Raw genomic sequence first — 26,186 nt, forward strand, 5'->3', positions numbered from 1 at the left:
GTCAGCTGAGCAGTGCCGTTGACCGCGCAAGCACAACAGATACATAGGAAGGTGGGAGTTTCGAGGGGCGGGTTTACAGATAAGTGCGGAAGTGAATGCAGCGGCTGAGCCATTAATTCAGAGATTCTCTATGGCTCTGGATTAATTCATAGATATTGTCAGAGATTAATGGTTCTGATGCTGTCAATTGTAATGATTATGTGTATAATGTAGAAATACTTTAGTGCACTAGGCTATATGATGGACAGTTGAGTGTTTACACTCTCGGATGATTTTATGTACACAAGGTTAGTGGTGGGAGTCGTGGATTCTAAATTACACCTGGTAAATCCAGTGATAGAGTCTATCCAAACTACAATTAAGAATAGGGAGTTGAGTCACGAATTAGCCTACCACTGCCGTTCCACTGAAAAATAGAAAGAGGCTGTAATGTTGCCATGTTCATCCCTGCCATGATCCCCTAGCTGGCAAAAATTATTTGCAACACATAGGGGTCATATCATATTTTATAGTGTTTCATGCATTTTATGGTATTGTTCATTCATGCTAGTCAAAAGTGTGAGACGAGATTTTAATTGTGAGATAATATTACTATGCCCTCTGTCTCTTGCCTCTGTTCCCGACTCTTGCGTGTGCACGTGTTCAGGACGCGACATTTAAACAAATGTATCAAATACTGTGTGAAGCAAACTGGTGTCCATAGACTGTAAAAATGTCCTAAAACCTCTCGTAGTGCCACTAGATGGCGCCAACACTTCTGTAGGAAGGAAGTGGAGTGGAATACACACCGGAAGCCAAGTCAAAAGCGGAAGCAGCATGAATGGAGAGTTACATCAGAGCCCGTCTACGGAGAGCCTTGCCACTCCGTATTAAGTCCCATTGTACCGAATTTTGGTTGCAGTTCCACCATATTTCCACTGGGGGCGATCGCCATGAGTGCAGAATGAATGGGAGTCAATGGAGCTAGACGGCTAAATTTGTCTCTTTCACCTGATTGTCGTTGACAAATCTCAGATTTGATTGTAGTTTGTATAACTTCAACATGGGTTATAGGTCAAAAGTTGAATGAACGAGTACTTATGTCCTTTTGATTTCTTACAGTTTGGGTCGTTGTTGCCCATAACACGCTAGCATTGTGCTAATGAGTGACGTCATTGACACGTTTGAAAGGCTTTTTAGAACAATTAAGTGACTTTAAAAAATATAACACTCCACCAAGTGTATTTTCTTTGCCTCCCCTTTCGAATACAATATTCAAATTACTTGAAAAAAAAATATATCCCGAGAAAAGTGGATTTTGAGGGGTACAGCTCCATAGACCTCCATGCATTCTGCACTCGTGGACGAGCGCCCTCATGTGGAACCACAGAAGGAACTGCAACCAGTTCAGAAACCGGAAGTTTTCCGAGAGTGGCAGTTCTCCCCTTATTAGACATTCTCTGGTTACATGCTTACAAGGAGGTGACCTTATTGATACGACTGTTTCATGTGTAAGAACAGTATTCAAGAGCAGCTATAATAGTCCTATAATAACAGAATCAGAATATGGCCGAGGCGCATCAAGCTCGAGTGACAAAGGCTGTAGAAGATATGGTTCAAAGCCTGGAGCGAGATCACATACGCAAAATGCAGGTAAAAGACTCCTTGCAGCAAGCAGGACCTGTCCCTGACAATCTCTGTACGGATCTCATATAGTGGAATTCATATATTAGAAGTTATGGAAACTTGTGTTGACATGTAAGAAACTTCCTTAAGTAGCAGTGCTAGCTTAAACTGGTCATAATAGGCTACTTAAAGTTTGATTACAGACTGGTATATAGTATAGCTATAGTGTTATGTAGCAATAGTATATCATCATGCCATTTAACCATGTGAGTTCCCAACATTTCTAATGTCGGACTTGGCTTTGGATGTTTTGTCTGACGGCAGATGCCGTCAAGTAATGTTGGCCAAAGTGTCATCAGCCAAGGGGACAGTGAATGGTTTGTTGAAACATAGCTGTTGACCTAAATATGGACAGTTTACCCAGGGGGATCAATAAAGTATCTATCTATCTATCTATCTAGTTAGTTAAAGCCCAACTTGTTAATCACAGTGTGACTGAAGCAAAGCAGTATGCAATGGCTTTAACAGACAAACAGCATCTAAATGCTAGAAAACCCACATAACCCACTTAACACTGTAATTGGCTCCATCATGATGAGGGGATTGAGAAAGCTGGCCAATCTAATCACCGCCCTTGGCTTTGTTCTTTCTCTGTGTCTGGTCTGGTCATTCAGGGCCGTATGTTCCAGTGTAGCGCAGACTGCTGTGACCGCTCTACGGACAGCATGACGCAGGTACATCAGTGCATCGAACGCTGCCACACACCCCTCGCCCATGCACAAGGGACAGTGACCGCGGAGCTGGAGAAATTCCAGGTAAAGTAAACAACACCTTTTCTCTTATAGTGCTTGCACACTGCTCAGACGATGCACAACTGATCCCGACAGTCTAAAAGTGGCTGTAGTTGGTTGCAAAATTTTTTTTCAGAAAATCAGCTGTCAGCTCCACACTGCCACTGCCCTAGACTGTAAAGGACAAGACAGACAAACACCAACAAAAACAGACTGATTATACCACGCACTGATTCAGCTGTTAGTATTGGTTGGAGTTGCTCTGCATTTGTCTGGGCAATTTGCAAGCACAATCCTTTTAAGTTTACAGTCAAAATTGTGAAGCTGAAGAGGTAAAACTCAAATGAGAAATGTAAAAGAATGTTGTAATACACACAACAGAGGAGATTGTTACTGCATCACATCATGATCTGCATCACATGTTTAGGTCAAATAGATGTGGTGAGTTGTAGCATGTTATTATGAAATATTGAACTGATTTAGCCATTGGAGTGAGTTTTATCACCTATGTCTGGTTATGCACTTTCATTACCCTACTGCTCTAGATGAGGCCAGTATAGCAACAGCATGAATACTCATGCATAGCTAGAGAAGAGTACCTACCTCAGTTGGGTGTGTGGTAATAAAGTAATAACTACACACACTCAAGACATATCTGACCGTGCTCGTAACTATTAGCGATAGCCTTGCTCACTGAAACTGATTGAAACTGATATCACATATCACATATGATATAAACATCATCTTTCCGATCTCTCGACTCTCAGGATAGACTAAGCCGCTGCACCATGCACTGCAACGATAAAGCGCGAGACCTCTTCGACACGGGGGCGAAGGAACCGGCCGTGCGGGCCCTGATGGAGCAGTGCGTGGGCAGCTGCGTGGACGACCACATCAACCTCCTGCCCAGCATGACCCGCAAGCTTCAGGAGAACCTCGAGTCCATATCGCAGTCACAGTGACCGGGATGCGGCAATCTGGGGAGGTCCCATCAGAGCAACGGGGGACAAAACGATGCCGAGAAATCCCGAACGGGATTCATATGGTTAATCAGATTCAAAATAGGACCGGCAAGAGGGTTAAGAGATGTTATTGTTTGGGTACCATGACTAACCAAAGCCAAGGGGAGGTTCAAGGCTAGTTTTATGGCCAAAACTAGCACTTTGCAAAATCAGCTTGAAACTAGATAATCGTCATGGTAAAGATCACTGGACTAGGAAGAGCAACTGACTGTTGCTGAAAATACTGAGTATGGTGTTCCATGTTCTTTTATCACCACTGACTTAAGACCACATGATGCTTGCCAGCTATAGCATCAAGGTCACTAAAATTGAGTTATTTCCTACTCACTCAGTCAGGCTTGAGGTTATAAGGCCTAGTGTTTGAGTCGCCTGCCTCAATGTCATGTAAGTCCGTCTAAAAATTCAGTTTTGACAACTCTGTGCTATGTTTCTGTCTCTGATGGATAGGATGTCAGTCAGCAGTTTGTGTGTGCATGCCTTGTATTTGATAAAATGTTGCAGATATTTGGAAGTGGAGACCTGTGGAGGGCTGTTTGGTTTGGTGCTCTTTCATACACATCTGCCTCCTGATTGTGATGGGTTTTGTGAACTGTGAAGCACTTGACTTCTTGACCTTGTGCTCTTGTTTGTTTTTGTACAGACAATAAATCAAAGAATTAAATTAAAGTTGACAGTGGTCTGTTGGTATCATATATTATTCAAGCATCCATTCTTTCACTTTATCTTGGATAATATTACAGGTGCTGGTCATATAATTAGAATATCATGAAAAAGTTTATTTATTTCAGTAATTCCATTCAAAAAGTGAAACCGTGGGGTATACTACGAAGCACGTTAGACATATCTAGGCTATGTAGACATATCGAGGCTTGACAAAGCCTTGACTCAGGGGTATACGTTAAGTGATACTACGATAGCAGTTATGTGATATATTTGTCAAACTAGGCTTTCAGCTCAGATCTGTGCGCGTTCTCGGTGTTGGGATGACTTTGGCCAATCGTGTAACGTGGAGACGCACAAGACCGCCTCTATTTAAAAACAATTACTTCCGCATTCATGAGCGATAGCTTAATCTACACTGCGGTGATTTTTTGTGTCTAACCTATAACATCAAATAAATCAATTGTCATCAGTTGTTGTATGGTATGCCCCTCCATAGTGGGATATTTGCACGCACAGCACTATTAAAGCGCATTCGAGATCCAAAATGTTAGTAGAGGCGGAGCTCCACCTGTAAGATATATGACAGAATCCTACACGTGAGAACTTCGTTTTTTAAGACAGTTGATTGGTCAGTGTGCGGTAGATTACACGATTTGAGCTATAATTTAGCACATAACCTCCTCCCGACCAGGTTTGGTTGACAGCATAAGATACCATGGTGATATAGCGACACTAAAACAGATCCACTTTCGTGTCACAGTATACCCTGGCTTTGAGCGCAACATACCTCGCTAACCCACTAATCGAGATTCGTAGTACACCCCACTGATATATTTCAAGTGTTTTTCTTTTAATGTTGATGATTATAACTGACAACTAATGAAAACCCAAAATTCAGTATCTCAGAAAATTAGAATATTGTGAAAAGGTTTAATATTGAAGACACCTGGTACCACACTCTAATCAGCTAATTAACTCAAAACACCTGCAAAGGCCTTTAAAAGCTCTCTCATTTAGTTCTGTAGGCTACACAATCATGGGAAAGACTGCTGACTTGACAGTTGTCCAAAAGATGACCATTGACACCTTGCACAAGGAGGGCAAGACGTAAAAGCAGAGACTTTCTAATGAGGAGACACAGCACTCAAAAAATCTTCCATAGAAATGCATGGGGTTAGTTTGTAATAAGCCTGTTTGAGTTGTGATTCACTCGGATCTTTCACCCGTATCTTTAAATTAACCCATGAGTCGCGAGTCTCTAGTATCATTAACTCGGATCAGTTGAGTCCTACTACAATTCAATCTAAAACGATAAACAGCGCCACACACAAACCTCTTGCAACATTAGCTAGCCTCCTAGTCCTAGCCATCGTAGCTGCCAAAAATGTAACAATTTCGTAGGCAACCACAACTCCACAAATCAACTCAAGCGACTGAGTGAGCAGGCAGTCCGAGATAACTGGTTAACTTCCCGCAGAGCCGGAAACATTGCAGACTCACAGACCATGGGACTCAAGATTGGAGCGGCTGAGTAGCAATCCGGGTTAGTCGGATCAGCCGGCCGGTTAGGCTACGTTGAGTACGAGTCAGTCGAATCAGCCGGCTACGTTGTCATGAGTGGATCTGCGAGAGCGAGTAGCTCCTCCTCGAGGTGAAAAGCAATTCCACAACAAAAGGCATTCTTTCACTTCTGAAATATAACATTCAATGTTCTGCATGTAGCCTATACATAATTAGGTTTGGTGTATAGATGTAGCATATTAAAATGCAATTAGGTCGTGCAGACAGTCCGAACTGCACGCTCATGGAGCTGCTTGAGTAGCCTATCTACCCGGGTCAATCAATCAGCCGGGCGGGCCGGTTAGGTTATGAGTGCGAGTCAGCCGAATCAGCCGGCTACGTTGTCATGAGTGGATCTTTAGAGTAACTCCTCGTCAAGGTGAAAAACAAATCCACAACAAAAGCCATGCTTTCACTTCTGAAATAACATACATTCTGCACGCATAGCCTACTTTAAAATGCAATTAGGTCGCGAAGACAGTCTGAAACATTGCAAGCTCTTTATGGAGTTGCTTGTGTAGCCTACCTGGGTCATTTGGATCAACCGGGCGGACCGGTTACATTATGTTGTTATGAGTGCGAGTCAGTCGAATCAGCTGGCTACATTGTCATGAGTGGATCTGTAGACGAGCAAGTAGCCTAGTTTCTACTCGTGTCAAGGTGATAATAATAATAGGCCTAATGAGAATAGTAGTAGTAGTAGTAATAATAATAATAATAACAATAATAATAATTTATTCACTGCAGGGCATTTCTACGTTCCTGTTTATATGTCTACATTGAAAGTCAATTGCTTAGGCTAGGTTAAGACAATAAATAAACAGTCTGGCTCAAACTGCTTTCTTTCCCGTGAGTGGGTGGAGGTTTTGATGCTATTATATTAGGCTATTTTATATTATATTATATTAGGCTACCTAACATGATATATATATATATATATATATATATATATAATATATATATATATATATAGCTATGATTAATAGGCTAATAATATTAGTTGCCTAGTATTAGCAGCCTAATACCTATTAGAATAGATTCCTAGTAGCCTACTATTAGTATATAGTAGTGGTAATAAACATTGTAGCAGAGTAGCATTAGACCTAGGCAAATTTTCTAACTCTTAGGCTAAATGCAAGTACAGCAAAAACCTGGTTTCAAATCATGGAGGATCCACATCCAACATGAGAAGGCACTTAACGAAATTAAGCACCCCACTGCACTGCTTGAACGTAGGACTGAATTTCTTTGCGATTTAGCAATACTGACTCAAGTGACTCAAGTGACTCGTTCAACCCGGATCAGTTTAGTGAGTGACTCAGAATAACCCGGATCCTTAAAAGGAATCGAGTTTGACAGGCCTAGTTTGTAACGCCAATATGGCCGTTGTCTACACATATCCCACCTCTTCCTCGGCAAAACGTCGACGTGTGAATACATTGAGCCAATCATGTGGTGTGATGTGAATACATTAAGCCAATCATATGGTGTGTTGAATGTGAAGATATCTTTCCAATCATGTGTTGTGAACTCGCCGCTGGAGCAAGATTGGTGTCGTGAAGCCTTGCGTACGTGCATTTCTGCTGAATAGTATGCCCGATGAGTGCCCAAAAAGTCAACACAGCCGTCTACCAGGAAGTGTTAGAGCACTTCATGCTTCCTGCTGCTGACCAACTTTATAGAGATGCAGATTTCATTTTCCAACAGGACTTGGCACCTGCACAGTGCCAAAGCTACCAGTACCTGGTTTAAGGACCATTGTATCCCTGTTCTTAATTGGCCAGCAAACGCACCTGACCTTAACCCTATGGGGTATTGTGAAGAGGAAGATGTGATACGCCAGACCCAACAATGCAGCAGAGCTGAAGGCCACTATCAGAGCAACCTGGGCTCTCATAACACTGAGCAGTGCCACATACTGATCGACTCCATGCCACGCCGCATTGCTGCAGTAGTTCAGGCAAAAGGAGCCCCAACTAAGTATTGAGTGCTGTACATGCTCATACTTCTCAGTTGGCTAACATTTCTAAAAAACTTTTTTTGTATTGGTCTTAAGTAATAATATTATTCTAATTTTCTGAGATACTGAATTTGGGATTTTCATTAGTTGTCAGTTATAATCATCAAAATTAAAAGAAAAACATTTGAAAGAGATCAGTCTGTGTATAATGAATGAATATAACAGTTTCCCTTTTTGAATGAAATTACTGACCTAAATCAACTTTTTGATGATATTGTAATTATATGACCAGCACCTGTATATATTGTACATATTATGTGCCTGATGTAGTCCAGATTAGGATGACTAACGTTTTGCTCAGTTGTGTTTAATATGACCATTCACAAAAGAAAGGAAGTTGTAGCTCCCGAAGACAATAATTGTCAGTAAACTGAGGTTCAGTAGTCAGCCAACTTATGACAGAGCACACTGGTGGTATAAAATCGCATTATTACATCCCATTCTTCAGAACTAAACAACAGAAATGAAGAGAAACACCACAAGAGCTGGTTAGTTGTATATTTAATGGACATTTGGCAATGTCTTCTGCCCAGTGTCGTTTTGGTCCGAATGTCACGACTCAACTTTGAACAAGGGTCAGCAGTCTGCATGATGTAGAAATGTTCACAAATGTAAGACAAAACATCACTGGACAACTGTGAATTACCCCATAACAACATATGGAGGGCATAAATATGCCCATTACATGAAAGGAGGGCAGCAGAATGCCCTGTAACATCCAGGTAGGGGTCTGAAATACCCCTGGTACAACAAAAGAGGGCCCCTAGATGCTCCTTTTGCATCGGAGGACAGTAGAATGCCCCGCCACATCTAAACAGGGGTATCAAATACCCCCGTACATCAAAAGAGGGCCCCTAGATGCCCCATTTGCATCAGAGGAGGGCCAAATACCCCCCCCCCCCCTATACACACACACACACACACACACAAACACACACACACACACACACCTGAAGGGAGCCAAATACGCCCTCGTAACATCAGGGCAGTAGAACACTACCGCTACATCAGAAGAGGGGGGCATAAAATACCTCAGCAGATGACCAGAGACTGAAACATGGCCTGTTCTAGCCCCCCCCACCTTGAGTTTCACGTGAGCCGAGACGGCAGTTTTTCCTTCAGCCCTTCAGCTTACCTGTCAGAAGAGCACCAGAGGGGACTGACCCCCCCCCACACACACACACACACAATCGCAGAGGAGGCAGCACACAGCCCTGTTGAACACACACTCCTCAGAACAGAGCATCACGACGCACAACACTCAACTCACCTCACTTGACCTCGCATACAGAGACAAAACAATACCAGCATAAATAGGAATGACACATCAAGTGACAACACACACACACACAAAAAAGAAAGGCGTGTAAAAATAAAAGCTGGCCTCACTGAGAATGTTCTAGAAGATCCATGTAGCTGCCCAAAGCACACGCAAGTGTGTTGATTTGTTATTGGCAATTGGATTTGTTTTTGTTTTTTTAAATAAAGTTCTTAAAAAAAACAAGCAAATGATAATAAAAAGATTTGATGCCCATTCAAAGGAGCAGTCCGCCAAAGAAAAACAAAATAAAAAAACAAGACTTAAAACGCTGAGCTGATAAGGCATGTGAGTGATGATGGGAACGATGGGGGTGGACGGTGGGGGTGGACGGACGGTCACGAGGCGCTCCGAGCGCTACTCTCGGGCTCCGGGGCCTCCAGGCGGCGCTCGGACTGGGGCGAGGTGTACAGGAAGTTACAGCACACGTACAGGGGGAAGAACAGGAGACGGCTGTCCAGGTTCATCACCACATACTCCTGAGAGAGAGAGAGAGAGAGAGAGAGAGAGAGAGAGAGAGATGGAGAGAGAGGGAGAGAGAGAGAGGAAGAGATGGGGGTAGGGTCGTTGAGTGTAACTTGCATGCACACAAACTTTCACACACAATGCACACAAACTTTTCACACACAAACTAAGGGTTCACTGAAGACAATGAAGACAGACAACGCTACAAAATGTTCCAGCAATCTATCTAAACCCACACCGGGAAGCTACACAGGGCTCGTAACTGAAGCATTCTGTTCGCGTAGCAGCTTCAACTATAATCAATGGAACTGGCTATACCAGACGTGATAGCGGCACGTACGTTCGAAACAATTTGACCAGTCTTCTAAAACGTAATTTTACGCTACGCAAACAGAGCGCTTCAGTTGCGGACCCAGTGAAGCCGGGATGTTAGATTAGATTAGTTTTTGGTTACACTTTACTTGACAGTATCGACATAAGAGCAACATGACACTGTCATGAACGTGTCATAAACAAGTCATAAACGTTTATGACCTAACGCTTCCGTTATTAAGTGACATTCGGTTTTTGTCATAACAAGTTAGGGTTAGGGTTAGAGTAAGGTGTTAGGGTTAGGATTAGGGTTAGAGTTAGGGTTAGGGTTCATGTGTCATGACAGTGTCATGTCACTCTTATGTCGATACTGTCAAGTAAAGTGTTACCAGTTTTTTTTACTCAGAAACCTGTGACGGATGATAGAGTAGAGGTGTGGGTGAGTTTGCTGACCTGGTCCTTCTCCAGGGTGAGTAGCTGGTAGCCGGTGCTCCGACTGCAGACCAGTTTACCACTGTTGTCAAAGGAAGCCAGCCGTAACCTGAACACATAAAGGGGTCACACCATTCACTGTTTTATATGTCCATGGGTTACACTTACAGAATGGGACAACAACAGGAAGCTCATTTTAGGCAGCTGCGCGCCCGCTCCCGCAATATTCTGTCCCACTCCTGCCCGCTCCCGTATTAATGTGTCATTTTTAGTCCCGCTCCCGCCCGCATCTGTAACTTGAGACATGAAGTACTCTTTTCTGATTGGCTGGTGGGGTGGCTATTAATTCTGTATAACGGGACACCTTGATCTGGGAAAAAATGTAATCACATGACCACCCGAGTCACCGGAGCAGACCAAATTAATATTTCTGTGACTGTGTGCCTTTGAAAGAGACATTCAAAATAGTCTATCCATTTGAAACTGGTTCCTTAACTATAAATTGATACTTTAAATGTTATTGAAATGTTTATTGTGCTTTTGTTATTCTAATATTATTCTGAAGGATAAAAGCCATTAACATCACCATAAGAGTGTGGGTCAGGGATGGATCTACGACGCATACAGACCTATACGCCAGGTGTCTTCGTGGTTGTAGGCTAACAGCGCCCCCGCATGGTTGGCTCAGGGTATTTCTCTTGAACATGATGAAGCGGTTGGTGTAGGTCACCAGCAGGTCAAAGCCAAAGTTGAAGCCCGTCCACCGCCAGCAATACTGTAGAAACAGGTGAGAAACAGAACAGGTGAAGACCTACATCTCCATCTGTACTAAGGTGTGTTTTCTGAGGTGAGAAACAGAACAGGTGAAGACCTTCATCACCATCTTTACTAAGGTGTGTTTTCTGAGGTGAGAAACAGAACAGGTGAAGACCTAAATCTCCATCTGTACTAAGGTGTGTTTTCTGAGGTGAGAAACAGAACAGGTGAAGACCTACATCACCATCTGTACTAAGGTATGTTTTCTGAGGTGAGAAACAGAACAGGTGAAGACCTACATCACCATCTTTACTCAGCTTCCTCCCACATCGCATACTGTTCAGCTCAAACTCCTCCTTATTTGCTTCCTGAGGTCTAGGAGAGGGAAGTGTACAGACAGACAGACAGACAGACAGACAGACAGACAGAGAGAGAGAGTTTAATACACCACTGTAATAGCTAGTTAATAACCATGTTCCACCCCCCACCCCCCAAAATTGAAACGTAGATGCAAGATCCAAGATATGCGCTTCTGAGCATGGTCAGTCTAACTTTACAATGAACATGCATGCATATGCTATTCTGCTCAAATGCTTTCTACTTTTAGAACTTACATGCATATAGGGCCATTCACACCAGGAACGATAACTATAACCATAACAATAAAATCATCTGACCAACGATAAGAAAAGTCTCTCTTTGTGTTGATGAATGTGATGGCTAAAATTTGATGGATTCTGATTGGCTGTCAGCTTTTTATCGTTCTCAAAATGATCCCAAACAATATCTTTCTTCGTGTCATTAAAGTTATAGTTTATGTGTAGATGTCTCCATTCATATATTTTTTTGCCGTTATCATTACAGTTATGGTTCTTGGTGTGAACCGCCCTTTATGCTTTTAAAAGTAACCTGCATATGTTATTCTTTCTAGAAGAAGATGCATGCATCATACTCTTTAAATGTATATGTGTGTGTTATACAATTTCAATTTCAATTTAATTGTACTTATAGATCGCCAAAACATTACACATGTCTCATGGTGCTTTACAGAGTGTTAGACAATCAGAGAAAAGAAAAGAAAAGAAATATACTTTCTTTTGTTATACTTTCACAAAGTCCATGCATGTGTGTTCACGTTTTAAATGACCATGTGTGTGTTATACATTTGATATGAACATGCATGTCTGTTTATGTTTTAAATGACATGAACATGTGTGTTTGTTTACTTTTTTAAATTACCATGTGCTATACGTTTGATATGAACATATGTGTATGTGTGTCTACTTTTTAAATGACCATGTGTGCGTTTGCTATAAATGTGTTTGCTATGAATGTGTATGTGGGTGTGTGTGTGTGTGTGTGTGTGTGTGTGTGTGTGTGTGTGTGTGTGTGTGTGTGTGTTTGTGTGTGTGTGTGTGTGTGTGTGTGTGTGAATGAGGTGAATGAGCCGAGCGTGAGCAGTGTTAGCTGGGGGGGGTTGGCCTCACCCGTGGTCATTGTCATGTTCCGTCCTCAGCATGGTGAACCACTGTTGTTTGTACATGGCCGAGAGCCAGTCTAGAGGACAATGAAAAGAGACTATTATAGGCCGAATCACATTAACAACACCAAAAGATGTAGCTTTTGACTGCACTCCAATATACCAGTCTAATATATCTCTCCAATACTAGTAGTTGAAATATTAATATATAGAATTTTAATATAATATATCAATATAATAATTACACAAAAAAATAAACAGGTAAAGGAACAAGGCACCTATTTCAACCTGGCTAGACCGAGAGTATGAGTGTGTTGCTACTCTTTTTTTTATCATCTTTTGCCTTTATGAAGATAGGAGTGTTGAAAGTGATGAGAAGCCAGTGGAAGAGAGATGGGATGGAAAATGACTGAGCCAGATCAGGGCCACTTTAGGGCCATATTTAACCCTTAAAGGTGTGGGTTTTTGAACATTCTAACATAAGATTCTGTTCCGCAACAAGGTTCGCAACAAGGTTCTATGTTAAATTCAATGAACCCAGATATTCTTTACAATTTTCCAGAGTTAAGCTACATCAGGGTTGGAATCAACTACTCTTTGACAAATCTCTTTCTATCCGCCCTGCAAGCGCTCCTCTTCATCATCATCACCATCATCATCATCATTGTTGTGGTCCTCCTCCTCCAATCTCTGCGCTACCTCAGTGTGCTCGTTTCCTACATACCTGGCGGGAGGATGTTGTCCCTCTCCAGGATGCGTGCAGAGGACAGGTCGTTGATGATGTACTGCAGGCGAATATGACGGAAGACAGGAGCGTAGGGCGAGCCCTCCTCAGTGCTCAGGAAAGGCTCCTCCTCTCCTAGGTCTGTCAGACACACACACACACACACACACACACACACACACACACACACACACACACAAGGTCAGAATAGCAAAAATAATGCAAATGCACACAAATAGTAGATATATATGTATATACATATCCCTATGTTCGAACCAATTTTATATTCTAGCTCAATCCAATTTGAATGACTATGACAATACATTAATGGTGTGTGTGTGTGTGTGTATCTTTGTGTCATTTGTACTTGATTGATGTGACAGGAGCGCAGATGTATTATGTTTGTACTATCCATATATTCGTTATAATAAAAAACTAGTGCAGTATGTAGAGTACAGTACCATATGTATGTGGATGGTGTTTGTATATGTGTGCACGGCTGCGCACATGCTTGTGCGTGTGTGTATGTGTAATGTAATCCTCACCAGTCCTGCGTTTGCAAAGCCAGTTCTCTGCATCAGGGAGCAACTGCTTGAGGGGCCCTTCCCAGGACGGGTTGAGTTGCAGGAACATCCACTAACGTGTTTTTGTGAGTGTGTGTGTGTGTGTGTGTATGTTGAACAGTGGACACAAAAAACAGATTTACACATTAATATGTGTAGAAACTACTTCCACAAACAAAGAAACAATGAATGTCAGTCAGCTGAGTCAGTGAGCTTTATGAGCATATGGCTGTGGTACCTTTACATCTTTATGTTATAGCACGTGTTTAGCAGACCCAGTCTGTGCTGTGCTTTACTAGCCCCATGCTGCAGTACCTTCTTAAGAGCAGGTTCACACGGCTCTTCATAATGCTGCAGAATGCTCCATTCACTTGAATGGGCCTTCCCAATATTCGGTGGTCTGCTATTTCTCAATAACAGACCGTTGCTAAGTATAACAGACCGCTGTCAAGGAAAATGGGTTTTGTGCTTCTAATTCAGGTCTTTCATATCACTACGCAACTACTGGAACTTCATTCAAAAGTGAAAGCAGCAGTTTATCAGCTGTGTTCTAAAGAATGTTTGATTCAAGTTCAGCGTGCTGTTGCGAACTATTTGTTTCTCAGCAAAAGCCACGATGAAACGGTAACAAATAGGCTATAACCTAAAGAATCATATCATTGGGAGTGTATTGTTTCGTTTTGGCAAGTAGCCGTGTAATAAGCGGGATAGAACGCCCTTTGCTGTGCGTCGGGGTCCGGTTCGCCCTGTCGGGACCTATTTCCCAATAATCACCGGCGTTCTATACATTATCCCTTACGTATTACATTATTTTATAGCCTGCGTTCAGTAGACTGTGCTGTGCTGTGTTCTATGAGCGTCAAGGTGGAGTACCTTCTTGAGAGCGGTGTAGATGTCCATTTCCACCTGCATGACAAACAGGTCGGAGGACTGGATGAGCTGCTCCATCACGTCCACCCTGCAAACACACATCACACATCTCATCAGAGCATACACACACCACAGCAAACACACACTTCACATCACATCAGAGTAAACACACAGCACAGCAAACACACACACACAGCACAGCATCACACACACAGCACAGCACAAACACATCACACACACACACACACACACACACACACACAGCACAGCACAGCACAGCATCACACACACACACACACACATCACATGCTCACACACAGCACAGCATCACACACACAGTACAGCAAACACACATCACACACACGCACACAACATAGCATCACACACATAGCACAGCAAACACTTATCACACACTGACATGACTAGCATCAGTATCCTTCTCTGAAGGGGATATTATGGCCAGGAGTTTGATTGGAGTTTGATGGCCAGGAGTTTGTTGGCAGTATCAAAAGAGGAGTTTGACAGCCGGGCTACACTGGACGCGCAACTGAAGCGCCCTGGTCACGCTGCGTATGCTGCAACAATTAACTTCCTTTACAATCAATAGACCTCTGAAGTTTGCCTATAAAAAAAACTGCCATCTTTACCCAAATAAGGAGATCCGGTATCTTGTGATTTTTCTTATAGGAATGTAGCATGGGGATTTTAAATTATCACACCTGTTAAACTCTCGCGGGGATGAAGAAGTCTGAAATGCAGACGTTTTGCTCTACACACTTTTGTCCACTGCCTTCGAGTGGGTACTGTGCCCCTTCGGTATGTTAAGACACCAAACTTTGATTTTTGCTCCCTCAGAGCTAACTTGCAATGGAACTAAGTTGCCATAGATAGTTAGCTTCAACACCCAGATCTCCTTATAAGGGCAAAGATGGCAGCTTTGGGTCCTTTTTGTAGGCGAACTTCAGAGATCTGGAATTAGCTACACCATACATGATAGTGGTGTGCACATTCAAAGGACGTAGACAGGTCTTCAAAAACTATTTTTATGCTCAGTAATAGGAGCGCTTTAGTTATGCACCCTGAACATGACACACACACACTCATGACAGTGCTCGCTCTTTCTCTCTCTCTCACACACGCACACACACACACTACAACTACTCAAAGACAAAGGCATACCCCAGCTCTTTCATGAGGTCCACGTTTTGATTGGTCATAAAGTTATTGAGGAGCCACTCTAGGCATCTGAAACAAACAACAGTGAACAATCATATGTTTACTTATTTACTAGGAAACACTGTGATACTGCTGTGTGGCAGTATGGGAAAAAGGATCTGGAGGCCTCTCTCACTCACTTCTTCATGACAGAGTCCAGGCCGTAGATGCTGGCGGCTGCGTAGTAGCCACACACCGTCTTGGCACTGACATTCTCCTTCATCGTCTCGCCACACTGCTGGATCAATCCGTCCTGACAGGCGGGGACAGAGCAAGAGCATCACGTCAGTCTAAGGTCTAAAGGTGCTAGCACACTGCCCAGACAAATGCCCAACAAACCCCAACGTTCTTAAGTTGCCCAGACAAATGCCCAACAAACCAACAATGTTATAAACTTGCCCAGAAAAATACCCAACGTTATAAAGTTGCCCAGAAAAATGCCCAGTGTTTAGAATGTAAAAAATACAGCACCACACTGCCCAGACAGTAATCGAAAAGAATGACTTTTGGACAGGTCAAACTCAAACAACTCCATCCAACAAACACAAACTGATAGTCACGGAGTAAATAGGAGCTTAACATTAAGTAGTCCACATCACCCAATGACTAAAAAAAACAAAAATAATTCGACATCATGCTCTGATGAAATGAAGCCAAAATTGGTCATCCATATTGTCTATTCAGTAAGACTGTACACAGAGTGTTTTATGGAGCCAGAGCACGTATAGCAAACAGGACATTTTTAAAGTCCATTTACACCATATTGTCCCAATTTGGTTAAATCTCAGCCATTTTAAAGTTCCTTCCAGTTGACTTCAACACTGTCCATTGTTTTGTCTTTTAACCGTCATAACCACCACCACCACCCATCAGACTGGTTAGCGCTGCCATAACCACCACCACCCATCAGCCTGGATACCGCTGCCATAACCACCACCACCCATCAGTCTGGTTAGCGCTGCCATAACCACCACCACCCATCAGTCTGGTTAGTGTTGCCATAACCACCACCACCCATCAGTCTGTTAGTGCTGCCATAACCACCACCACCCATCAGACTGGTTAGCGCTGCCATAACCACCACCACCCATCAGCCTGGATACCGCTGCCATAACCACCACCACCCATCAGTCTGGTTAGCGCTGCCATAACCACCACCACCCATCAGTCTGGTTAGTGTTGCCATAACCACCACCACCCATCAGTCTGTTAGTGCTGCCATAACCACCACCACCCATCAGACTGGTTAGCGCTGCCATAACCACCACCACCCATCAGCCTGGATACCGCTGCCATAACCACCACCACCCATCAGTCTGGTTAGCGCTGCCATAACCACCACCACCCATCAGTCTGTTAGTGCTGCCATAACCACCACCACCCATCAGACTGGTTAGCGCTGCCATAACCACCACCACCCATCAGACTGGTTAGCGCTGCCATAACCACCACCACCACCCATCAGACTGGTTAGCGCTGCCATAACCACCACCACCACCCATCAGACTGGTTAGCGCTGCCATAACCACCACCACCACCACCCATCAGTCTGGTTAGCGCTGTTTGGGTCCTCACCAGCTGCAGCATACACGCTGCTGCCAGAATGCTGACCACTCTGCTAGGCTTGATCAGGACGTCATCCCTGTAGAGAGAACCAAACACGACCTGCAGGGCTAGAGAAACCGAAGAGAAGGTAGAGGGAAAAGAAAAAAATCACAGAGGTGCTGTAGGATTTAAGACTGAGAAGTGCTGTCGGATTAGACATTGAGAAGTTCTGTTTAATTACTGTATACCACATTGTCATACACAATTGTCATTCAACACGCTTTGCATTTTATGTATGAGACACCAAATCAATCAACAGTGACAATAGGAAACATATGAATTGATTCATAGGCTCACCTTCAGTGTCAATGTTCTGATCTGGAATCTCCAGCTCGATGACCATCATGTTAGACTCCTTCCAAGATCCACTAAACATACTGGAGAAATATCCAGACTAGAGACAGAGAGAGAGAGAGAGAGAGAGGTCATGTGTCAAACTACCCTCAACAGGCACAATGCCGTTGATCCGTACAAATGTGTGCTGTCTGTATTTTACACTGAAAAAGATAACTTCCACGTACCTGGCACAAATATACTTTATGCAGATTCCACTCCTGACCCAATGCACATATACGAATGTCACTGTTCTCCCCATTCAAGAAGAGCGTCTGGTAAATGTATTTTGAGGTGCTTTTTAACTTTTTCCTTCACATAAACAAAATAAACCCAATAATTACCCAGAGGCACAACAATGTAAGTTAAAGTCGCTATAAGTTGTGCTTGTTGTCAACTGGCTTTGACGTGGACTATGACAGCAAATGAAGCATAGTCTTTTCTGTGATTTGGCATACCTGCGAGGTGTGTCCAGAAGACTGTCATCTTCCTCTGGCTCGCTGTCACACTCGCAGTGCGAGGTCCGCTTTCTCTTTCTGCATTCACAACCATGCCCTTTCCTTTCACAGACCTCCTCCGACACCTCTTCAGTCGGTCGTGTAGATGTACTCTGAAATCTGCTGCCCAAAGACCCCATCGCTCATGCTGAGGATGTAACGTTAACGTTAGAGAAAGTATCAATGAAGACATCGGACATATGGCTCGGTGATTCGCATCGTAACGACCTATTTATCAGCATCAACATATCGGTCATACATACATATACGGTTTCCTTGTGCTAGGCTTTAGAAAACTCTTCGACTATGATGATCTCTACACAGTAGCCTACCTAGATTGTACTTAACTGCATGTTGATGTTGACTGTTTACATTGATTAGCACGCTAATTAACGTTATAGGCTAGCAAACGTAATAGTGCTACTTATCTAAAATTGCAGTCTTACGCTCGAATCAATGACATTGGAACTGGATTAACTCGCGTATATTACATACACTTTTAAACGTATAGAACTAGAGCAAGACAAAAAACGTTTAAGAATATAACGTAAATGCCTTCCCAGGCTTGATGAGGTTAGCTAACATCATGTTGCTAACATTAGCCATTGCCTAGTTATCTTTGCCACGAACAAAGTACAGTTTAGAAACTCAAGACGAAGTTGCAACTTGTTATGTCTGTGACTGAATATGTGAAGACTTTTAAGGCGTATTTACCAGAAAAAAACGAACAATACAGTGACGAAATGAAGTCTGGTTAGCAGACACAGCAGCAAGCGGCAGCAGCCCAGTCAGCCAGCTGGTTAACGTTACTATCGTAGGCTAAACAGTCACCAAATCTATTGTTTGTGTGTGATTATCTCTAATCCGGATTCAAACACAATCCATACTAATCGAAATGTTCTTATCAACCAATGAAGAAACACTGCGAAATGGCGTGGATTCCCATATAGAGCAAATTGAAAAAAGATGGAATGTTTTGGTAGCTTCCTCTTTCTTCAAAACTGAAGTTGTAAAAAATAATATCAACTGGTGCAATACCGCCACCACATGGCATGAATGACAAACTATTTTGACAGATCCAAGCCCTTATGGCCCTTTGGCTGTCCACTTAGGCACTTAGGCTACCTGAGAAGTGGATATTGGAATGTCTTCAAAAGCTGGCAAATGGTTTGACTACTTCAGTGGCCGAACACAAAGTGTTCAGGTTGATGGTGTGTCCTCAAACTCAAAATGGTGTCCCCCAGGGGTCTGGGTCCCATTCTATTTACTATTTATATAAATTATCTGTGTCAAAATGTAACAAAGGCAAAGTATCATTTGTATGCGGATGACACAATTTTGTATTGTACTGCCTCATCCTTAGCAAGTGCCTCAGAAGACCTGCAATTTACTTTTAACATAATTCAGAAGAATCTCAATAAATTGAGACTAGTACTAAACTCTGACAAAACTAAAATTATGTGCCTCAAGGAACACAGATGTTTGTCAGATTGTTACACTAGAAGATGGGAAAGAAATTGAACAAGTATCAGTCTACAAATATGGGAAAGAAATTGAACAAGTATCAGTCTACAAATATCTTGGTTTCTTAGTAGAAAGTTTATCCTTCAAAATCAGAGTGTCAAACAAAAAAACTTAGAGTAAAGTTGGGTTTATATTATAGAAACAAATGCTGTTTCTTTTTTAGTGTGAGAATAAGTCTTATTCAAGCAACATTTCTGTCAATACTGAAATCTCTGAAAATGCTGGATTCAGTATACCATGCAGCTCTAAGATTTGTAACTAATTCTGTTTTTCGTACTCATAGCTTGTAGAGTTTTGGCCTTCTTTGTAGAATTGCAGGTTGGAGCATTATATTGTCTTTATAAGGCCATTCTGTGTAAACTGCCTCCTTATTTATGTTGTCTCCTGACTCCTAAAGTAACCACCATCTTCGATTGTGGGCAAATCATGACATTCCCCGAACGCGAACTGTCTTTGGTGAATGTGCCTTTTCTGCTTCTGCTTTTCTGATCATAATGTTGAGATTAAATTAGGCCTACTTTTTCTGTTTTATGTTGTCTGTTTTACACTGTATATTTTAAAATGGAACTATTATGCTGCTGTCTTGGCCAGGACTCGCTTGAAAAGGAGATTCTGAATCTCAATGGGATTATTCCTGGTAAAATAAAGGTTAAATAAATAAATAAATAAAGCGAGACGATGCAAAAGGGGGTAGCGCACTGTGTGGAGACACGCCCATTTCATGACGATGATCTTGAACACCGAAAAGCCAGAGCAGCCGCATGATTATCTATGCGGCGCAGGAAAGGCAGAGCAGCGGTAGGCTACCGGTAAGTTGTTCACTTTCAAAGTTTCAATTCATAACATATCGAGATTAAAGTCGATATGATGTGAAATTTTGAGTGTAGGCCTAATGTCGACACGTAGAGATTAAAGTTAGCATGATATTTCAACTTAATTCTCGGAATTTTTAGTTTAATGTCAACACGTCGACATTAGACCAACAACTCAAAATTCTGAGCAATATGAAGATATTTTGGTCCACTGTCTATTTTAGTTGATTTTGTTGATCAGATCGTTAGGAAAGTCTTTGAGGAGGGATGAAATTAAGTTTGCCATAGGGAATTCTTCATGGGCCTTCTTTGCCATCATTTTTATTGGATCTTAGATTGTTTGTTCCAGTATGAATTATGATTTCATACTGGATCATACTATGATTTTGTGGATATTCGAGTGGATGGACAAAGTAGCCTACTTCAAGAGTAGATTCCAGTGGAGCACCAGCATTTTAGCAGTTGAGGGTGCACAGTGGATGCTGTTGTTCATTTGTGTGTCCGCGACTATGTTTCGTACACCCGCCCAACCCTACCTCTGATTGGCTTAGGCTACATGAGCTTTTCCTCGACCTCAGTCAATCGTCAGCATTTATGCACTTGTCTCGTGCACTGCCCCAATTAAGGAACAAGTCTGCTCAGCGTCTGATGAAAAAAAAACGGCTTCATTATAGTAAGGCGCCGGATTTTTTGGCAGTAATGGTAACGGCGTTAATAAAATGGTAAGACTAAATTAGATTACTCATTACGGAAAGAAGGAGCCTACACTCTAAAAAATGCTGGGTTTGCTGAAGCAGAGTTGGTTTGTTGGTAAGATCCATCTTGTGGAGCTGTTGGTACTGTACTCTAACTCTCAGTTCAGCATCCAGATTATTGTTTTCTCAAAATAAATCTGCTCAGTTTGTTCCTGTAGGCTCCACCTTTCTTTTCTTCTATATGGTCTCTTTAAACTACACTCTTAACCAATAATAAATGCATATTTATGAGAAGCTCATATTTTCCTGCTGATCAGTAATTGTAGAACCCCTCCCCCCCCCCCCCCCCGTCTCTCACATTCACACACACACACACAAAGGTTTTTTGAGTTTTCTGCAGCTGAAATGGCAAACCAGGTGGGTGCCTTTTTTCAGATGATCTTGTGGACTCAAAAGATTGGGCCTAATGTTCCTAACCAACTGAATGTAACTAGGCATTTTGTCTTAATATACATTTATTTTATTTAAAGTTATGTAAATGTTGTGCACTTGTGTGTGATGTTTAACATAGTAAGTTACTTAAGCATTGTTTGTTGCCATGTGAATTCAAACACATAGCATCTTTATAATTGAAATAAATATGCTGCAGGTTCCTATTCAATGTGTGGACAACCCACAAGTGTCTGGTGTGAAGGTGTACGAGGACAAGACATTTTACAACTCTCCTCTTCATCAGGTATAGGAATGTGTCATAAGTAAACCTGGTTAGATAACTCATGCATATAAGTGTTATACCACTATGTGTAGTGCAGATGTACATGCAAAAGTTGTCTCGATAGGACCCTAAGCAACAAACATCATATATAGACTACGTTTACACGAAGCAGGGCATTTTCCTAATCGAATATCTGGCCATCTACGTTTGCAAATAAAACTGAATTTACACGAGAGCGTTTATTTTTAAAATGTGTTTACACGAACTCTCACGCATTGGCCGTGAGACACACGCATTTGATTAGTTTCACACGCTCACACGCCACACCCCCGATTTCTCACGCTGAAGTGTCAACCCGGTCGGTCAGATGCCTGAAAAATGAGTTTAGCCTATCTATAGATCTACCTGTTGAGCCACGGTTATGCTTTCAGAGACGGTGAGAGGGTTCAAGAGCACCCCCTGTCTGTGGAATTTTCAAAATGTTCTCTCATTTGCGATGCTACTTCAGAAGCCATCCCAGGCGCACCAGGCGCACCCCCCCCCCCCCCCCCCCCCCCGAATTTCCCCGGCTTCAGGTATGCTTTGAGTATTATTGAGTATTTTTCACGCTGAAGTGTCAACCTGGGGGTCGTTTCCAGAAAGCGTCGTTTGCTAACTTGCGTCGCAACCTAGTACGCTCCATCGTTCTTGGATTTGGTGTTTCTAGAAAGGGTAGGCCTAGTTCGAACTCTCAATAGACTTCTGAAGTTCGCCTACAAAAAAGAGCCAAAACGGCCATCTTTGCCCATATAAGGAGATCCGGTTTTTAATTGAAGCTAACTAACTATGGCAAGTTGCATTGCAAGTTAGCTCTGGGGTAGCAATAATCTAAGTGTGCCGCCTTCACGTACCGGAGATCACAGTATCCACTCGAAGGCAGAGGACAAAAGTGTGTTCAGGAAAACGTCTGCATTTCAGACTTTTTCATCCCCGCGAGAGTTTAAAATATGCGATAATTAAAAATCCCTATGTTATTTTCCCATAGGAAAAATCGCCAGATACCGGATGTCAAAGATGGCTGCTTTTTTGTAGGCGAACTTCAGAGGTCTATCGCAAACAAGGACGCAAAGTTTGGTCGTTTGAACTACTGCCCCTAGGCAGTCGCACTTGTGTCGTTCCTTGGTAGTTCCTGTTGGTGTCCGGAGCGCCTAACCAGAAAATCACAACCGCCTAACCAAAATTTGCGAAGTGGATGTTTATCTCGTGACTCAATGATTGATCTATCCTGTAGCTTAATTTTGATTAAGACACTGACTCCCACTTGGCTCATTCTTGCTATTTATGTTAATTAAAGTATTGCCTTGATTTTAGTATTATAATCTTCACAGTTCCTAACAACAGCAGTGTTAAATGGTGTAGTGGCTAAAGCAGATGACTTATTATCCCAACGTTGTAGGTTCGATTTTCTTATGATGTGAGATTGTCCTCTTGCTTCTCGCTACCTGCAGGTGAACTAGTGTGACACGTAGATTCAATTGTTTTTGACTGATGTATTGTACCTATGGTCTCTCGATGTAGAGTAACTATATAGGCTACATAAATATGTATGGTCAAAACCTATTGTTGTGTCTCGTAGGCCTACTCTTACTCAGAGATGAAAAGAAGAGATAGAATGCGAACTCCGGTCGAGCGCGCAGTGCACCAACGCGCTGCCGTTAAGCCACGAGACAGTTGATAACCTATGGGATACCCAGATATTTGTCCAGGCTATATATTTTTTCCAACACATAGATATTTAACACAAATAATGACTCATATTGGTCTGCTTAAGTTAACTGTTTTATATGCTTGCAATAGGTTTAGGTTTTGGCTGATGGTAATGACAATACCAGCATTAATCACTCGGTTTAGATTAGAAACATGTCGACATAGGCCGTGACCGAACATTTCTAGGGGGTGGGGTATTACACGTTGCCACTGTTTCCACCAATGATATGTATCGCTGCATCATCAACAACGTTGTTGGAACTATGGTGTTCGAACGTCGGAGGTAGCGAATTGCGACACAGGTACGATGCTTTCTGGAAACAGGTGTAACAGTGTCGTTGTTTGGTCGCAAGTTGCGTACCATGGTGGTTGAGCAACGTCGTTGCTAACTTTTCTAGAAACGACCCCCTGGTAGGTCAAATACCTGGCAGATGAAGTTCAACTAAACTAAACCTATACATATGATATCACACATCATGTGAACGTGCGGAATCTAAGCTTTCCAATGATATTAGCGCCAAGTTGCTGTGATAAATGGTTCGCGAGAATTGAACATTGAACCAACGTGCAATTTAGGCTAATCATATTTGCATTTACCCATTACTCTCGGTTTAATATTTCACTAACCCTTCACACAACACGTGGAAAACCCTATTTCACAATAAACAGCAAACCTCCCGAATACGAGGATAAAGCATGCCTCTGTGCAATAAGTGGTTCCTGAGTAATCCGGTTTTGAAATTGCAACACATTTCTACATAGCCTCATTGGGGCGAAATTATAATGTATTCTAATGTAAACTATTTGTCAGTAGGCCTACATACATTTTTGTAAATTGCTCAGCCATAGATTATCCCACTATCATGGTTCTTATATTGTCAGGTTCCAGCCAATCCCATTACAGATAAATGAATATATTTATATTGGCATGCTTCCTAGTGACATTAATACAAAAATATGAAGAAAATCAAATAACGAGACACAAATATTGATATAAAGCCTGACATAAGCCATATGCAAACATTCACATAATGCAGATATGGGTACATCCTGAAAAAGGAATAGCATGTAGGCTATAGGCTATGGCCATTACAATGACCAATATATTATCTTAAATAAACTAGCTGAATAACACAGGTGACCACTTCTGCATAATTCTGCATAATTCTTCTCACACACATTTTTGAACATTTCTGAACTGTGAAATGTAGCATATGTTTTTGTGGTTGTGAACTTATTGCAATATCACTATAACTATTCCACCTGTGTGTGCATGGTTATAATTCTGAAGTGCAAAATAGCTTAGGCTACAGCACAAATATTTCCATAAAAATAAGCAAGTCTGACCTCTGAATTTATTTTGAAAGTGCACCTGATTGATGCATTTAAAAGTTAAAATATACAAACATTTCTTAAATTCTTACAAAACACCCACCCACTTTTTAAAATTGTTAGTTTGGACCCCCCACACACACACACTTTTGCCGTGCGAAATACCAGTGCTGTTTTCAGCATCTGTTTAGTGCTTCATTGTCATTTTCATTGGATTCTCCCATTTGCGCGTAAATCGCTCATAAACCTTTTTTTTTTTTTTTTGTTACACGCATTCTCCCATTCCGCTTCTGTCACACACACAGTGACAAGCGCCAAATCCCCCGCAGTGTTGAAGAGATCAGTCGTCCTCCTCACTTTTGATAAGGTAAAAAGCCTTATAGGTATGCCAAATAAATAATAACCTATAGGTTTACGCTAGGCTATGTAAAACTCCCCATTAACAGCATCACGTCACTAACCACAGCTAAGACTGCACAATCTCTATTCACTCTGTTGGATATCTGAAGCCAGTTTGTCTACTTAGATACTGTAAATCCTCAAATTATGGCCGGGGTCTTAAGACAAAGTACAGGCCTTTAGGGGCAGGATTGTATTCGAGACAGCCCTTTATTTCTTATGCGAGTTTTATTTTGAGACATGCGTTTCTTGGAGCGGCATACTGGTAGGCCTTCAAAAGCATGACATTTTCGGTTTAGTTTGATATTTAATTTACTTTTGGACTGTTTGATTATATTGTTAAATGTTGGGACTGATGGGCACTGAAATCTGGGGAGGTATTTGATGATAACTATTACGTTCCATGTAGTTGAAAGAGTGTCGGGATTTCAAACAAACCATCCACTTTCATGCGTTCATTGAACGTCCGCGGTGCTGTAATGGAAACCTTATTGCGTAGCCAAGTAGCCTATTGAGTTATTTTTAAATTATGCATGATTTACTTTTTATTCATTTCGTAGGCTGGCTTTATTTTGTTATATAGAAGTATCTAAATAACCTGTTAAAATGTACCAGAATTCAGGAAATTGCATCTAGTCCAAAAAAAAATTTCTGGGGGAGGAGCCTAGTGAAATGTACAACCCACTTTCACAATGCCTCCAACGCCCATGGTCCTAGTAGTAGGCTAGATCC

General features: G+C 42.1%; 2 protein-coding genes across 2 annotated transcripts; one reads left to right on the forward strand and one right to left on the reverse strand.

The window, feature by feature from the left end:
- The first annotated feature begins 1,435 nt into the window (after window positions 1-1,435).
- On the forward strand, window positions 1,436-4,094 carry fam136a (family with sequence similarity 136 member A). Its single transcript, XM_076283224.1, has 3 exons — window positions 1,436-1,632; window positions 2,280-2,420; window positions 3,164-4,094. Exons 1-3 carry the CDS (start codon window positions 1,546-1,548, stop codon window positions 3,356-3,358), a joined length of 423 nt encoding a protein of 140 aa, XP_076139339.1. The 5' UTR covers window positions 1,436-1,545; the 3' UTR covers window positions 3,359-4,094.
- Window positions 4,095-8,152: 4,058 nt separating this feature from the next.
- On the reverse strand, window positions 8,153-19,227 carry gmcl1 (germ cell-less, spermatogenesis associated). Its single transcript, XM_076283994.1, has 15 exons — window positions 18,946-19,227; window positions 18,193-18,379; window positions 17,923-18,046; window positions 17,699-17,795; window positions 17,372-17,469; window positions 15,937-16,049; window positions 15,761-15,826; window positions 14,585-14,669; window positions 13,694-13,784; window positions 13,149-13,289; window positions 12,432-12,501; window positions 11,244-11,319; window positions 10,818-10,963; window positions 10,210-10,297; window positions 8,153-9,458 (listed from the first exon to the last, which is right to left on the reverse strand). Exons 2-15 carry the CDS (start codon window positions 18,369-18,371, stop codon window positions 9,318-9,320), a joined length of 1,515 nt encoding a protein of 504 aa, XP_076140109.1. The 5' UTR covers window positions 18,372-18,379; window positions 18,946-19,227; the 3' UTR covers window positions 8,153-9,317.
- Between the last annotated feature and the right edge of the window lie 6,959 nt (window positions 19,228-26,186).

This window comes from Alosa pseudoharengus, unplaced genomic scaffold (genome assembly GCF_046254945.1).
Source record: "Alosa pseudoharengus isolate Yale_2024_CS ecotype anadromous, Long Island Sound unplaced genomic scaffold, YU_APseudo_1.1 YU_APseudo_1.1_scf_14, whole genome shotgun sequence".
Taxonomy (NCBI): Eukaryota; Metazoa; Chordata; class Actinopteri; order Clupeiformes; family Clupeidae; genus Alosa; species Alosa pseudoharengus.